Source organism: Mustela nivalis (genome assembly GCF_964662115.1).
Source record: "Mustela nivalis genome assembly, chromosome: 3".
Taxonomy (NCBI): domain Eukaryota; kingdom Metazoa; phylum Chordata; class Mammalia; order Carnivora; family Mustelidae; genus Mustela; species Mustela nivalis.
This window is the reverse complement of record NC_139022.1, coordinates 30,813,307-30,829,901: the sequence shown is the minus strand read 5'-3', so window position 1 is coordinate 30,829,901 and position 16,595 is coordinate 30,813,307. Positions and strand designations below refer to the sequence as shown.

Sequence of the window (16,595 nt, the reverse complement as noted above, 5' to 3'; positions counted from 1 at the left end):
ACACGTGTGTATACTTAGTCTGAGAGTAAAACGTATTGCTTACTCTGGATTGCAGTCAAAACATAATCAGAACACTGTCCTAAGACATCATATATTTGCTATTATCATTACCCTTCAACTTACAGTTACTGGTAAATGGACACATAAGACAGAAATCTTAACTACAAATCACTGCTAATTTCCTCATAGGAACTTGACTTTACGGATAATTTCCCCAGGGTAACAGAAGTTGCCGCCAGGAGAAACTATGTCCTATACTTCTGGGTTTTAGCACATTGCCACTTATGTAAGGAGGTAACCTTTCAGTCCTCTGTTAGAATTTTCTGTAAGGATTCTGAAACCAAAATTTTAACTGAAAGCCAAGTTAAACAGGAGAGATGGTCTTTTCAACCTGGGAAGCCAGAGAATACTCATTTGAAACTTGAGGAGTTACTTATAAAGCATACCAGTAAATATAAACACCAAAACCAAGTAAAACAAATTGGAGATAATCCCGTTCAAAAATACAGAGTATTTAAAAGGAAATTTAACTTTTATTTTCAAACACATACCAGAATTTAGGTAGGTGGTATTGCCACACATAGAATTACACCAAAGAGGTAAAAATTTTTTTATGTATGTATAAACTTTTAGTAATTGATGACATTGTTTTGTTACTGCCTTTCATTGGTCAACATATACATTACAGGAGCATGACTTAGAATTTTACCGAATAAACTCTCATAATAATACTTAACATAATAAACTCTTTTTGTATATGGTTTATTTAATATTATGCATCACCCTTCTCACAGTTCTGGTTAGAGTGTATTCTTGACAGCTACTAATTCAACACATTTTTTATCTACTTTGGAGGTAAGCAAGCTTTTTAGTTTTAGGAACTGAGTAGGGTGTTGTCACTCATAGACTCAAGGACTAGTCCGTGACTTTTAGGAATAGGAGAGAAAGGCATTCTCTCCCTCCACAAATTTTATTAGCACTGCAGATGCAGTTTATAAAATTGTATAGTTTATAATATTAGTGTTGTAATGTTAAAAAGAAAAAATATTTCTTAAGAAATAAAGTTGGAAAGAACTCCTTGGCTGGTGGGAGTACAAAGACAGAACAAGAAGCGTTCAGAGTAAGGCCTATAATTAATGAAGTTGGACAGATTGGGTAACTACATATGTCCACTGTGGGGATGGTGCTATGTATACTGCTATTTTTATAACATAAAAAGACAGTTATATTGTTTTGAGGTCAGTGTTCTTTTAAAGTTTAATTTGTATAAAAAGAGGCTTTTTAGCTCTGAAAGCTTACTTATTTACATCTTCCATTTTGTCCATCCCTTAAGTTAGAGTTCATCTTGACTCTTCAAGCTAGAATCAGAGGATTATGAAAAGTAAGATCATTTAGATTTGACCAAGGGCACCATTAAATGCAGGTTTTAGGTGGCAGATGGGTGTATAAAAAGGAAATGAACAAAGATTTCACTTTTTGGGGTTCAGGCATAACTGGATGCCTACCTATATTGCTCTGCCACCCAGCTGCCGCCAATAAAATCACTCATGGTTCTCCAAGAGGGACCAGATGCTTTCATCATCAGTACTCCTTTTTCTGTTTTCTCCTTTGAGGTAGCTAAAGATGGTAGCCAAAAATGTTTTTGAGGCTTTTTTTTTTAATATTTTATTTATTTATTCGACAGAGAGATCACAAGTAGGCAGAGAGGCAGGCAGAGAGAGAGGAAGAGAAGCAGGCCCCCTGCCAAGCAGAGAGCCCGATGCGGGGCTTGATCCCAAGACCCTGGGATCATGACCTGAGCTGAAGGCAGAGGCTTTAACCCACTGAGCCACCCAGGCGCCCCTTTTTTGAGGCTTTTATGAAGTATATATTCACATTATGACACAGAAGATAGGGTCAACTTCTTCAGTTGAGTTACCTGAAAATGTTGGCCAGTGACACCATGCCAAACACTGTTAAATTTATGCTATAAAAACACTGGAGTATTCTGCAAAGCACAATTCTCTGCAGCTTTAAGATTGGACAGTATTGGAATATTAACATCAATCTTCAAAGGCTATGAAAGCATAATATTAAATAGCCCTTTTAATTGCAAAGGAGAAAAAAATGGAGAAACTTTTGAAGCCTTGCATTCCAAGTGCTGCCGCAACTTTAAAAGGAAATTGAGGAATTCCAGACTTTCTTCATCTACCTCCTGCAGGCTTAACTCTGGATTGATGACTGAATATATCAAACTTCAAGTTTTAAAAACTTCAGCTCATCCTTCTTCGCTTAGTTGAGAAGAATCTACTGATAAAAATGTGCTTTGCTTATGTTTAAAATAGGCTTTAAAAACTGTGAGTGTGCTGGTTTCACAAGCCTAATACTTGACCACTAAAGACAGTATTTTTGAAGCTGTACAAAATGAACTGAGTTGGAAGAAAATCTTAATATTATAAGGGTATATATTACAGTAGTGTTTTAGATCTGGGTTTTTGGCAAAACTGAAGAAAACCGTGTTTAAGATGTATTATAGCAATCACCACCAAGCATCAACTTCCATCAGCTGGCACATAATCTACTGGAAATCTTCACCTTGCTGTCAGTGTAACCTTTGTGAAAAATAGTAGATTTGGTCCCAGTTTGCCTTGATTTTTGAAGATCTGTTGAGAATCCTGTTGAAGAGTATTTTCTGTTACATACTGAGGTTCCTTGGTTGTCAAAGAACTGTATTCAGCTGAATTTTTGGACAGAATGATTTTGGAACACCAATGCAAAACACCACCTCTGATTTTGGAATACCACCTTAAGAGAATCTGTACTTTTAAAATTTCAAAAATTAAAACTTTCAGCAGAATTTAATGCACTGAAGCCTAAAATACACTGACTGTGAAATGTCGAAGGCGAGCACCAACAATCCCTGCTTGTTTTGAAATACCTGAAGCAAAACTTACCAAAAACTCAGCTACACATAGCAAACTCGTACTAAAAATGTCTAATTTGCTTGGCCATTTGAAGGACTAGATTCATGTTATTTCAAGAAAAAAGCATGAAATGTCCAGAACTATTTTGGGTGATTGTTCTTGACGTTTTTCTTAAAACCTACCTGTTGGACTTTTGGAAAGAATGTTTTCACTGATATTTGGTCCTCACTGACAGCACTGCAAGAGGATTATGTGGAACTCAAAGACTGATTGCTTTGACTAGAAACTTCCAGATAAATACTCTAGAGAAACTGAGATGTAAAATGTCTAAACAGATTAAAAGAATTTATTCCATTTTCTCTTTACATCTTAAAAGCTTTCTGGGGGGAGGGGGTATATCTAGCTCTGGAGAAAAAACAGCACCAGAGTACTGTTAAAACAGCCTGTGTTTTGTTACATCTTCTACACCACCCAGGAAAGAAAAGTTAAGGCTTAACAATGATGTTATCACATCATCTGAATAAATCCTGGCTTCCAAAATTACCGTTGCTTTGATTTTTAGTCACGATACTTAATTGTGAAATTTTAAACAACACGGAAAGAGGGGGAGTATGAGATTTTTAGGTATATGAAAAGTAGAGCTATGGGTTACAAAAACGTTGAGAAAAATGGGTATATCCATATTTACCAAATACCCATCTGTTTATTGAATGTTTTCCCTACTAGGTTAGCTGTTGACTGCTGTATCACAAGTCAGACTGTTTAAACTTGCTCCTCGCTACTCCTGTGGCTGTACCTGGGACCTCATCTTTATACAGACTTGCTACACATCTGAAATCCTCATCTCCAGTTGCACTATGACCTTAGCTCTTAGCCTTCTAGTGCAGTCAAACACACTCCAGTTATACCTGCCCTTCAGTTTCATGGAGACCACAGTTCCACTGACTCCTTATTTTTTTCCTTCCCAATTTAATAGACACTTGCCAGCCTTAATTATTACCCACTGAGTCTGGACCTCATGAATAGTCATGACTTTAAGAACTGATCCACACTATAGTCTAGACCAGTGTTTCTCAACTTCAGCACTACTGACATTTTGAGTAAGATCATTATTTTGGGGGGAGAGAGGCTGTCCTGGGCACTGCAGGATGGCTGGCAGCATCCCTGGACTCTATCCACCAGATGTAAGTAGCACCCCTCCACCAGTTGTGAAAACCACAAATGTCTCCCAACATTTCCAAATGTCTTACGGAGAGGGGAGAGAAGCAGAATCATCCGTGGTTGAGAACTAATAGTCTCTACTCAGGGAAAGTGATCAAATCACAGATGTGCTATTACCAGATTTACTTATGCCCTATAGCCTGTGACTGACCCAGGTGTTTAAGTGTTCAGTGGAAGAACAGCTCCACCTAGCTAGAACATTACTAAACATAGTCTTAGCAGATTAACTGATATGACTCCTACTTCTTCCAGCTCTTGGCAAGCAGATGGCAGAGTCAGCAAACCTTTTTTTAAACCAGAGCTGCCTCTGTCACTGCCATTTGGGAGAACAAGGGCTATGGCAGATAAAGCAGTATATGAAATGAAGATCTAGAAATGATTAATAAGGCAGTCACTTCAGCAAACATCAGTTGCAGCATGGCCATAGGACAGATTGTTGGTTTGGGGGTTTTTTGCCTTTTTTTTTTTTTTAATTTATTTGACAGAGATCACAAGTAGGCAGGGAGGCAGGTAGAAAAAGAGAGGGGAAAGCAGGCTCCCCACTGAGTAGAGGGGAGCTCGGAAAGAGGGGGAGTATGAGATTTTTAGGTATATGAAAAGTAGAGCTATGGGTTACAAAAACGTTGAGAAAAATGGGTATATCCATATTTACCAAATACCCATCTGTTTATTGAATGTTTTCCCTACTAGGTTAGCTGTTGACTGCTGTATCCCAGGACTCTGAGATGACCTGAGCACAAGGCAGAGACTTAACCCACTGAGCAACCCAGGCGCCCCATTTTTGCTTTGGTTTTTAAGTACTATGCAGAACTTATAAAACCAGAACCTGTCTGCTCCTATTGGCAGTGTGTGGCCCTGGAGTAATACAATATAACATCAGCTCCTAAAGCACTTCCTTAAAACCTAGTCTCTTCTCTGCCACGGGCCATCAACCTCTGGCCCCTATGCCATGCCTCCAGAAATCTTTATAGGACCTGAAGATTCTATGCTATTCCCCAACCTCAATCCCTGACCCCCCAACCCAGAAAATTATCCTGTAACAATGAAGTTATTACAAATATTTATCAACTGATAAAACAGGGTAACAAAAAGGGGGACACGAGACCACCTACTATATCAGGTCTAAAAGGACTTTGCAACAGTGGAAGTGTTCTGAATCTGTGCTGTTTGACCTAGTAGGTATCGACAGCTACCTTGAGCTTAAGCTCTTGAAATGTGTCTAGTCCAACTAAGGAACTGAATTTTTTTTTTAAGATTTTTTTTTAATTTATTAATTTGACAGAGAGAAATCACAAGTAGATGGAGAGGCAGCCAGAGAGAGAGAGATAGGGAAGCAGGCTCCCTGCTGAGCAGAGAGCCCGATGCGGGACTCGATCCCAGGACCCCGAGATCATGACCTGAGCCGAAGGCAGCGGCTTAACCCACTGAGCCACCCAGGCGCCCCTGAATTTTTTTTTTTTTAAGATTTTATTTATTTATTTGACAGAGAGAGATCACAAGTAGGCAGAGAGGCAGGCAGAGAGAGAGAGGAGGAAGCAGGCTCCCTGCCGAACAGAGAGCCTGATGCGGGACTCGATCCCAGGACCCCGAGATCATGACCTGAGCCGAAGGCAGCAGCTTAACCCACTGAGCCACCCAGGCGCCCCCTAAGGAACTGAATTTTTAATTCCATTTAGTTTTAATTAATTTGAAATAGCCATACATGGCTAGCAGCTGTCAAATCACAATGAATTGTATAGTTCCACAGAAAGAAAGCAGGTTGAATTCTGATCCTTTTAGGACTCTCAGGAGTAGAAGCAAGTCCAAAGGGATGATGAAAAAGAAGTGAGACAACTCTTTTCCCAATCAAGAGATGTAGGCTCAAAGGTATTTTGGGGCATGGAAGAAAATATTTAAAAGGCCTTCTTGTATTTTCTAAAAATCTGACTAAAACAGTTTTTTTTTTTTTAAGATTTTATTTAATCTCTGTCAAGTAAGATCTCTGACAGAAAGAGATCACAAGCAGGCAAAGAGGGAGAGAGGGAGGGAGAAACAGGCTTCCAGCTGAGCAGACAGCTTGAAGAGGGTCTCGATCCCAGGCCCCTGGGATCATGACCTGAGCCAAAAGCAGACACTTAACCCACTGAGCCACCCAGGTGCCCCTAACTAAAACAGTCTTGAACAGTTCCACTTGTGATTCATGTGGATCACATGTGAGAAATGTGATAGGGGAGAACTCTAATAGGAAGTAGGTAAAATACAAACTGCATTACCCTCTTCCCCAAAAAAAAGCCAGGACTGGGGCCTCAAAATAGGAGGAATATGAGAATAAATAAGGTTTTATTTGGTGCCTGACTTTCTGACAATGGGATGTGGGGCAAAACCTAGCATTAAAGGAGGTAAGTGGGTTCTTCCCTTTCTCCTCTCACACCCAGATCCTGACAGAGGGTGGTAAAGAGATCAAGGAGTCCTAGAAGGAAAAGTAGTGTACTGGCAGTGATAATGAGAAAAAAGGAAGTGAGAGGTTTTAGGAATAACAGGGCTGAAAAGGAGGAGACTGTGAGAGCCAAAAGTGGTGACAAATTTAACTTTTAATCATAGTCTTTGCCTACAAACCAGAGTCCTTAGCGCAGTGTGAGTATCCTGGGCAGGGGGAAATAGCTTATCTTGGCACGTGAGAAGTTGAAGATGTGACAGCAGACCAGCAAAGAAGGAAGGAAATGGCCCTCTAAGTTACTACTCTTCTCCCCACCTCTATCCCTCCAAAAGGAGGAAAATGGCCTTAAGTAGATTTGAGTTAAAAACAGCCTTAAAAAAACAGGGAGGGGCTTTTTCTTATTCTTCCATAGCTTAGACCTTCCTAATATTTTACCCCATCCTAAAGGACTCAGATGCAGAGTTCATCAGAGACTTGATTGACAATTCCACTTGGTACCAAAGCAGGGCTCCACAAAAATGAAAGACCAAGGCCACCTACAAGAGGATCCCTGGAGGTCACACCCCCTTTTTGTCTGCCATTCCCTAAGCACAAAGATTTCTCTCTACCCACCCCACCCGCAAAGGATGGAATTTCTCAGCAAGCTCTGGCGTTTTAACCCAAGTATGAGCATGAAGGACTATTTTCTCTTTAGCCCTTTTGTGGTAAGCTAGCCAGCCTCAAAGTTCCATTTCAACATATTCTCCCAACCCTACTTCTTACCAAATTCTCTTCCAGGTAAAAATCTGAAAAAAGACACCTTGGGTCACCTTCTATTTCTCCCTACCACCTAATGGTGTTTTAAATCCTTTAACAAGCCAGAGGCCTGCCTTCTCCTAGCTTGTTTATAATTCTGCATATCTGCTGAAGCACCTAGGGCCTGGGGAATGCCACAGTCCCATCTCCCAGGGAAAATACCAACAGAATGCCTTAGATGCTTTCTAGGGGACTGTTAGACCTCAGATTCCTGCCTAAAGTGGACACTAAATATTTATCAAGACACATAAAGAAATTATATGTGATTTTTTGTAATATCCGTTCCTGGCAGTGATTTATTGTCACATCCCTACCTCTCACCAGGTATGGAATAGAACCTACAATAAGAACAGAACCTCCCATGTTGCCTTCCAACCTTTTTGAGCTTAATTCTTTAGGCCTCAATCATGAAACAGTTTCTATAATCACAGCCCAATTCTAAATATTGGAGTGAAAAAGGTAGGAGAGGGAGGAGAGAGATGGATTAGAGATGTTGACTTGATCACTCATATGGCCAATGGAAACTCCTCAGTACCTCCTTTTATAGGACTCTCATGACCCTCCTTACAGACCCTCCTGTCCAGCTTCTAAATTCTTGTTTCTAGTCTCACTCTTCCAACCTACCCTCCATTCTGACAACAAATAACTGGCAGCAAAATCAAGTCTAGGCAGGAGAGGGATTAGACAATCCTAAAGAGACAATTAGAGGCTTCAGGACAAAATTCCTTTCTAGTCAACTCCTTCCTGATAGGGGCTCCCCGACCACCTTGGGTTTCACTCTCTCCTACCTTTCCATTTGAAACCATCTCCCAAACCTCTGCATGCAAACCACTCTAACACCTCTTCCCCATGGTGATCCCTCTGCCTGGAACACCTTTTAACTATCTACCCTTAACTACATAGCCTATGAGGCTAGTCACCAAGATTAGAATCTTCTACAACCAAACCGTCTACCAGAGGATGTAACAGCCCAAACAGGCCATCAGTCCCTGACCTCAGGGCACCGAGGAAAAGCCCTGAGGAATTCAATTAAGGGCAAACTGAGCTAAGAGCTAGGAAGGCCCCAAACACCATCACTATGAGGGCAGGAAACAAGGAGCCTAACTTAGACTTGAAGGTCACAGAGGGTTTCCTTAAGGCAGCGATTTCAAGGAAGCTTAGATTAACGAAGAAAAGTGAGGGTGGGATATGGTGGGCTTCCAGGCAGAACAATGTGTGCGTTCTGAGAGAACTGACAGATGCAGAAGTGGAGGGCCAGTGTACCCACAAAAGGAATATGGTGCAAGCCAATGCCAACCACACAATCTGTGCATGAACAGCAAAATGAAGGGAAGTCACTTGCTTTAGCTGACAGAAGCCCTCTGGTCTTGGCCACACCCCTTTCCCAAGCCCCTCAACTATCTCCCACAATAGTCCTCACCACCTCATTGAAGGGAAGACCTGTTTCACCTCCTGAACGCTGGCAGGAGGGAATAGAGGCTTCTGTTCCTAGAAGAGAGGTCATGGGCCTCTAGCAGGGAAACCAGAAGGACTTCTTCCAGCTGTGTGATCTTAGGGATTGCCACCAGAAAAGAAATGGTGAGACAGACATCCTTACAAATTTCTCCTTTGTTTACCTTGTCTGGCGAATGAAGGTGGTGCCAATCGGGGCATGGGAGAAAACAGGCAGCTCAGGAGACGGAACCAGAAGTGGTTGGGGAACTTACCAGAGGGGTGGCCTGAGAAGCAGAACAACTAGGCAGAGTAACTTTCCCCAATTTCTCCCAAGGTCAGGTGGGGCCCTCCAGCAGGTTTCTACCTTTGAGAGGCCAGATCAAAAACACCTGGAAAGAAAAGGCCCTGAGGCCCCCACCGATGCCTACAGAGGCAGCCGACTGTTGTGGGAAGTGTGAAGCTTATTCCTAAGATGCATCCAGCAGCTGAGATTAGTCCTCCCTCTGGAAGGGACCAGGCTTGAGGAGAGAGTAGTCCAGGTGGGCCCATATGCCTAGCAGGAAGTCAGCGGGCTGAGAGGGAAGCAGGCATGTGTGGGGCTCAACTCCAACTTGGGCTGAGAGGGGAAGGCTGCCGCTGCACCCCATCTCTACACCTAGCTACACCAAAGTGTCCTGAGAGTCAGGGCCAGGCCTCCCTCCATTCAGGAGTGCCCCTCAGTGGTTTTAAGGCTTGCCAACATCCTCTCCAAGAGAAAAGAAGCCAGGCAGTGACTGGAGAGAAACTTCGAGGTAGAAAGCCCAATCCTGTGGCCTGGTTGTTCAGGGAGTCTACTATATTCCATTTCTCCCTCTCCTCCGCTGGCATTGCCAGATCGGTGCTGGTGGGCTCCAAGGCAAAACCCTAATTCCTCCCTTGGCCCAGCAGGAGGGGGAGCTGCCAGAACTGTCTCAAAGAGTAAGGGGCCAGTGTAGGGAGGGGCCCGCGGAATTGCTGGAGGCCAAAGACAGCTACAGAAATCTTGGTCTGGTGTTGGTAGCCTGAGGGAGGACTTGGGGAAGGGCCTCCCCGACCCCTCACACCCACAGAAGGGGCCTGGAGAGGGCAGGGCTAGCCTGGGAACCGACCAGTGCCGAGATGTGGTGTTTTTAAGCAAGCCTGAGAAACCTGGAAGCTCATGTTAAACCTGTACTCCAGCGGATGCCTGGGTGGCTCAGTTGGTTAAGCATTGGCCTTCGGCTCAGGTCATGATCCCACATGAGCTCTTTCTCAGCACAGAGCCTGCTTCTCTCTCTGCCTGCCATTCCCCCTGCTTGTGCTCTCTCTGTGATAGGTAGACAGACAGACATACAAAAGCAAAATAAACCTGTACTAGTGACCCTACCTCAGGGACGTTGACTCCACAGGGGCTCCCTCGCAAAATTCAAGAAAACAGAGAGCCAAAAAGATTTCTCCGGGGGGGGGGGGGGGAGAGATGATATGACTAAGCAATGATCTCTTTAGAGTGTGGGTAGGAGATGAACATGTATGTGTTCTTGAACGGAGAGCCAATCCTCTGCATATATAGGCCAACAACCAGGGGAGTGTTTGCACTGTGCATCTGCACTGGAAGATGCATGAAATCTCTCACCCCTCCATTTGTCCCAACCGTCCAGAGTACTTGGCATGACCTGAGCTATGAACAGCAAGCTGGATATCGGTGTGGGTCTCCCATGACCACAGGACAAACAAATCATGGGTATGAGTTGGGGTCCAGTTCGAGTTCAGTGTTGGAAAAGAGAAAAGGTAGCTAACTGGGGGTGTTATGGAGACAGGTAACAGGGACCCCTGAAACATAGGACCCCACCCTGAGAAGCCATGGCCCTTTGCCAAGCCTGCTGGCCCCCTCTGTCAACTGCTCCTCACCTCCATCTCACTGTTTGGTTTTCCGAAGCCCCCACACTCCAGCTCAGGACTTTTGGCACTGAATCCTTCTCCCCCCCCCCCCGCCATACGAGTTCTCCTATGAAATCTTATCTTCCCATATATCCACAGGGCTGTCTCCTACTTCTCCTTTCTCTCAGTCTCCTATCCCATCACCCCAGCAAATGTAAACGCCAAGAAAACCAGCTCTTCACCATCTTTATCACAGCTGTATCCCACAAGACTTAAAACAAAACCTGGTATCCAAAAGGTGTTAGGGAGTTTAAGTTTGCCTGCATTCATTCTGCCAGGCATTGTTCTGGGCACTTTACCTATCTGAACTCATTTACTCTCAACACCATTTTTGGTGGGTAATATTATTTCCAACCTCTTTCACAAATGTGAAACTTAACACGTGTTACAAACAGAAAATAAACACTTACGTATAATCCCCCCCCCCTTATTTTGCATAGATGACAGCGACTGCTATCATTCTGGTTATGCATCTTCCCCTTAAGGAAAATTTGTGACAACGGCGCCGTCTGCCAGCATCGTCTCTTAACAGCAAGGATGTGCGGTAGTGGGAGGCATCACATATTCACGTACCATGCGGTTATACGGGAGGCCGTTAAGCAGCCTGGGAGCCGTGTTCCACTGCTTCCCAGTCTGAGGGGATACGCCTAGACCCCCAGATCCGCCGACCTTTCTGTGAGGTGGTGAGGCTCAAAGCCGGCTTTCCACCCGAGTCCCCAGAAGTCAGAGCCCGGAGGCCTTTCCTCTCCTTTTTGTTTCTGCGACGGCCCTCCGCACTCCTGCCCCGGCGAGAGCTGGGTGGCCGACAAGGAGCCCACAGGCCAGTTTTTCGTTCCTCCCCGGTTTTCCGCTCCGTAACTCATTCATGCTTGAACCTCCGCCTGCACTAACTCCTTCCGTACAGAGAGTGGCTTAGCCAATTTCCTCGGAGCAAAAACCTCCTGAGGGAGCAGCCGCCCTCTGCGATGGAAACCCGTCAGGGTTTAACAGTTCACCTGAGCAGTACACTTTAAAAACCAAGGACCACATTTTTCATATTGCTTATCCTTGCTCGCAGTTCTCACCTCGAAACGAAGCCGAGCAGCAAGCGGAAAGGGCGGCGCTCGCGCTGCGCCACATGGGGGCAGTGAAGGCGCCGGGCGATCCTTCCGGAAACGTGCCGTACACTTTTGCTCTTCCGCTTCTTACACACCATACCCCAGTGGACGTTTTAGGGCCTTTTCAAACACTTGGTGGAGTTGGTTTCAGCCAAACTATGTTGCGTCGGAGAGAGGACCATGAAGTTTTGTCATTTCAACTCGCCCTTTAACCTACGTGGCACCGCCATCTTAAGCAGAAGTGAACGACGGAGGCCGCCATTTTTGTTCCAACGGGCGGGTATTTCCGGTTCCGGCGGGGGCCTTTTCTCTCTTTTCCTCTGCGGGGCCGTGGCGGGTGCGGCTGTGCTGGTAGTCTCTCTGAACTATCCAGCTCCATCCTTGTCGCCTCGGTGACACCCGCACTCGCCGCCACCATGACTGAGCAGATGACACTTCGTGGCACCCTCAAGGGCCACAACGGCTGGGTGACTCAGATCGCCACGACTCCCCAGTTCCCGGACATGATACTGTCCGCCTCTCGAGGTACGAGCTAAGGTGCGGGGCAGAGGATTGAGGAATAGGGGGGTCGCCTGGCGTTGTCAGTGGAGCGCGAGTTGGCTGCTTGGAAAACTCGGTCCGGGTGTGGGTTGCGGTATGCGGCCCCGGCCCTAGGCCTCAGCCAGGACAAGCCCGTGAGACATCCCACTTGGCGGAGATGGAGATCTGTCAGCTCGTGGCTGGCAGGAGGATTGCAGGGTTGGGTTTTATTTCTTGCCCATCTTCTCGCAGGTGTGGCTGAGCGTGCCCAGGAGCCTACGGGGTCGGGCGGGGCTGTGATGACCCCAACATGCCATCTGAGTGCCTGTGCTGAGATCCAGAGGCTGTTTCTGAGCTTCCGCCCGGCCCTGTTCGTAGTGGGTAGTGGATGGACTCCAAGGGAACGTTGTGACTCCAATCTCCTTGCTGGCCCGTGCCTTCCATCCCCCCCACCCCGCGCTCTCGGTTTTTTCATTCTCCAAATTTGGCAGCATTTGGAGGCTTCTCGTGTCTCCCGCCGCCCACTATTAAAAATAGTCTGGGGCCAGGATAATGTTTGGCGCTTAATTGGAAAGCTTGCTGAGCCTAACACGTTTCCGTGAAAGCAACCAGTCCCATAGCGTGTAAGGCAGCTTTCCAGCAGCAGTTGTAGGAATCCCATAGCTAGCTCGTCTTCCCATACCCAAGCGGCAGTGTTCATGGTTTAGACCTCAGAGTAGACATAAAAGAGATGGTGAGTTGATCCGAATATTAGAAGAGGACATACGTAGTCTAATCAAATTCTGCACCCCTGAGTTTTTGTGGCATTACTTAGTTCTACTTGACTCGTTTCTAAATAGCCAATCGCTTCCCTTGACTAATAACAGCTCTCAGCCTGTGGTTCTCCTCTGCCCTTCAGTGTCTTTAATTTGTTTTTTTGAATCCAGCAATGACCTTGAGGGATCCTGGATTATCAGCAAGTGGCTATGGGATTCCTCACTGGGTTTCTCTCTTAACTTCCCCTAGATAAGACCATCATCATGTGGAAGCTGACAAGGGATGAGACTAACTATGGCATCCCTCAGCGTGCTCTTCGGGGTCATTCCCACTTTGTCAGTGACGTGGTCATCTCCTCAGATGGCCAGTTTGCCCTCTCCGGCTCCTGGGATGGAACCCTTCGTCTCTGGGATCTCACAACGCAAGTAGCTGCTCATTTAACTCCGGGGCAGTGGGGAAAAGCTGAGCAGAAATGAGGTAGATGCTGTTGGGACGCGGTTTCCAAGGGACAGTGAGGTTCACTGTGGGAACTGAGTACGTAGAGCAGCTGGTTGGGGTTGTTAGATTTCCATCCTTGCTACTTTTAATTAGTTAAGCAGAATTGTTAGGAGTGGGCTGGTTGAGCAGTTTTGCCACACACTGTGGTTGGGAGTAGGCGAGTGTTTGAAGCTGGTTAGCTTGGGAGCTCGGGCTTTGGATCCTCAGGCATAATGGAGGATCCCAGTGATGACAGAACGACATTGTCAGCCAATCCCCACGTGGGAGTGAGGACATGTCCTGCAATTCTGAAGGGATGCCTGTTGTGATCAGACCCATTTCCAGGATCATGTGATTAATGGCAGCTGCAGTGAGACAGGAGCAAGGCCAGGGAAACAGTGTGACGTGGAAGGAGGTTTGTGGCATTTAGAGACTGACCAAGTCTTCCTTCTCAGGGGTACCACCACACGCAGATTTGTAGGACATACCAAGGACGTGCTGAGTGTGGCCTTCTCCTCTGACAACCGGCAGATTGTTTCTGGCTCCCGAGATAAAACTATCAAGCTGTGGAATACTCTGGGTGTATGCAAATATACTGTCCAGGTAACTGTGAAGGCACATGCAGAGAGCACATGTTCAAGATTCTCTCCTCTTCTTAACCTTTGCAGTATGTGGTGATTTCAGGCCTGGCCTGGACTCTAAAGGGGTTTTGTTAATATTAAGGTTTGGGTTCTGGGGGTATGAATATTTTCCATGTAAGTGAGGGAAGGGGGTGTGGTGGGGTTCTGGTTTCATAGGGACAGGATAGTTTCTCCTGATTGCTTTTCTGTCCTTTGCAGGATGAAAGCCATTCGGAGTGGGTATCTTGTGTCCGATTCTCACCCAATAGCAGCAATCCCATTATTGTCTCCTGTGGCTGGGACAAGCTGGTCAAGGTGAGCGTGGAACCAGGTGTAGGGCCTTTACCAGCCACAGGGTGCTCCCACTGCCTCCCAGGTGGTTCTAACTTTGAAAGCTTTGTCCTTCAGTTGGCCTTTCATATTGCTGTCTTCTAAGTACAGGTCATTAGTTTTTGAGAACTTGCTCTGAGGTAGCTAATTAAGCCCAGTGTCCCTCATAAAGCAACACAGAACATTTGTTAATCCTTTTTAATCTTAATTGTCCTTGGGTGTCCCAGATTCTTTGAACCTTTTTGTTACTGATAGAATAAAAAATGGCCACCTGTCCTTGAGCGCTTTTAAATAAGGTGCCGTGCCTTTTTGTCTGCCTTGAGCCCTCCTGACGCCAGTGGATTCAGAGCCAGTATTTTCACCTGTTACTCCCCAATGTCCCAAACCTAGGTGTGGAACTTGGCAAACTGCAAGCTGAAAACCAATCACATCGGCCACACGGGCTACCTGAACACTGTAACTGTCTCTCCAGATGGATCCCTCTGCGCTTCTGGAGGGAAGGTATTCAGGAACTGGGAGTTCCTACTCAGTGGGGGACAGTGTTTTAGAAAGAATACTTAGAATAATGAGATAGTTATCCACGAATAAGTCTTTCTTAAGATTGCTTTCTAGAAATGACATAAATAAGGCATATTCTTTGAAACAAAAAGATTGTTTTCAGTAAAGCTGATTTCTTGAAGCTATTGATTAGGAGGTTTCAGTTTTCAGAACTAATTGTAGCGATTTACTTAGAAGTTGTCAGGATGTTGCAGGGTTGGTGAGGTTTCCTGGATTAAAGGAAAGGCACTCAAGTAAATACTGGTATTTGAATCATTAGCTTTGGGGATATTTGTTGCGGGGGAGGGACGGAATTTTGCAAACATTAACATCTGAATAGGTTGCATACTGCTTTGGTCACTCCCTTCTCTTCCCAGGATGGCCAGGCCATGCTGTGGGATCTCAACGAAGGCAAACACCTCTATACACTCGATGGTGGGGACATCATCAATGCTCTGTGCTTCAGTCCTAACCGATACTGGCTCTGTGCTGCCACAGGCCCCAGCATCAAGATCTGGGTGAGTGTGGGCTACAGTTCAGGCTGAGGCACCTGGCTGTATTCTCTGAGCCTAGCTAGCAGTGTTGTGAGTTCCTGATTTGTCATGGATGGGATTCAAGCTTCTTGAACCGTGGGGCTATCAGTGGAGATCCAGGAAGAGCAAGTTAACAGCTTCCCATGATTGGAATTTACAGTGGTGGCAGATACTTACCTGCTAAAGGGGATGGCAAATTACAGCGTACTCAGTCTCAGCATAAATGACATGTTGGTCTAGGTTATTCTGGAGGGGAGGAAGAGAGGCAGTCCTGTGCATTTTTAGGCTGCTCAGCAACATCCTCAGCCTCTTTCCCCCTGCCCTGCACCCAGAGATGCCTGTAGTAGGGTCTATCCTTATCTGGATTATTTTCCTCTTCCTCAGGACTTGGAAGGCAAGATCATTGTAGATGAACTAAAGCAAGAAGTTATCAGTACGAGCAGCAAGGCAGAGCCACCTCAGTGTACCTCTCTGGCCTGGTCTGCTGATGGCCAGGTAAGTAGGTCTCTCCCTAAGTGACCTGGCTTCTACCCTTTCTCTCCCCCTTTATGTCCTTGGTGTATCTTTGACATGAAGTTAAAAAAATGACGAAATTTGCCAGGGTGATTTGGGAAGACCAGATTAGCTGTGTCAGTGAATAGAGTACATGTTCCCACATCAGAAGGTAAATTGATATAGCAGTCAGTGATTACCTGCCTTCAGTTGACACCTTAGATGACTTAACCATTTTATAAAAGTATGACTCCTTAATATACCAGCCATTGTCTTCTCTGGAATACATACCACCTACAACCTGGTGGTTAGAAGACTAGGAATCTTAAAAGAAAGGCCATCCTTATTAGAAATGTAGAGTTCTGTGGCTCTGACATCTGACATGACCTGTTGCTATCCTTTCTCCCTTGCAGACTCTGTTTGCTGGCTACACAGACAACCTGGTGCGTGTGTGGCAGGTGACCATCGGTACCCGTTAGAAATATGGCAGAGCTTTAGGAATAAAACATTGGTTTTCTGACTTGTAGAAA

The 16,595-nt window shown here is 45.4% G+C and overlaps 2 protein-coding genes across 3 annotated transcripts in view; one reads left to right on the top strand and one right to left on the bottom strand.

Moving 5' to 3' along the window:
- Nucleotides 1-11,899, bottom strand: part of LOC309861109 (uncharacterized protein) — a gene marked incomplete at its 5' end in the record, with an annotated part of 25,807 nt that extends 13,908 nt beyond the window's left edge. The window contains one exon of the mRNA XM_082723684.1: nucleotides 11,769-11,899. Coding sequence (XP_082579810.1) covers nucleotides 11,769-11,899 — 131 coding nt within the window. The remainder of the gene's footprint in view (nucleotides 1-11,768) is intronic.
- On the top strand, nucleotides 11,778-16,595 carry RACK1 (receptor for activated C kinase 1). Of its 2 annotated transcripts, none has more exons than XM_082723672.1 (8): nucleotides 11,778-12,326; nucleotides 13,326-13,497; nucleotides 14,009-14,156; nucleotides 14,393-14,488; nucleotides 14,894-15,004; nucleotides 15,418-15,558; nucleotides 15,958-16,068; nucleotides 16,479-16,595. In XM_082723672.1, the coding sequence occupies exons 1-8, from the start codon at nucleotides 12,218-12,220 to the stop codon at nucleotides 16,542-16,544; spliced, it is 954 nt and encodes a 317-aa protein (XP_082579798.1). In that variant the 5' UTR covers nucleotides 11,778-12,217; the 3' UTR covers nucleotides 16,545-16,595. The 2 variants fall into 2 exon arrangements, with proteins under 2 accessions (XP_082579798.1, XP_082579799.1); XM_082723673.1 differs by having other exon boundaries at nucleotides 13,326-13,501.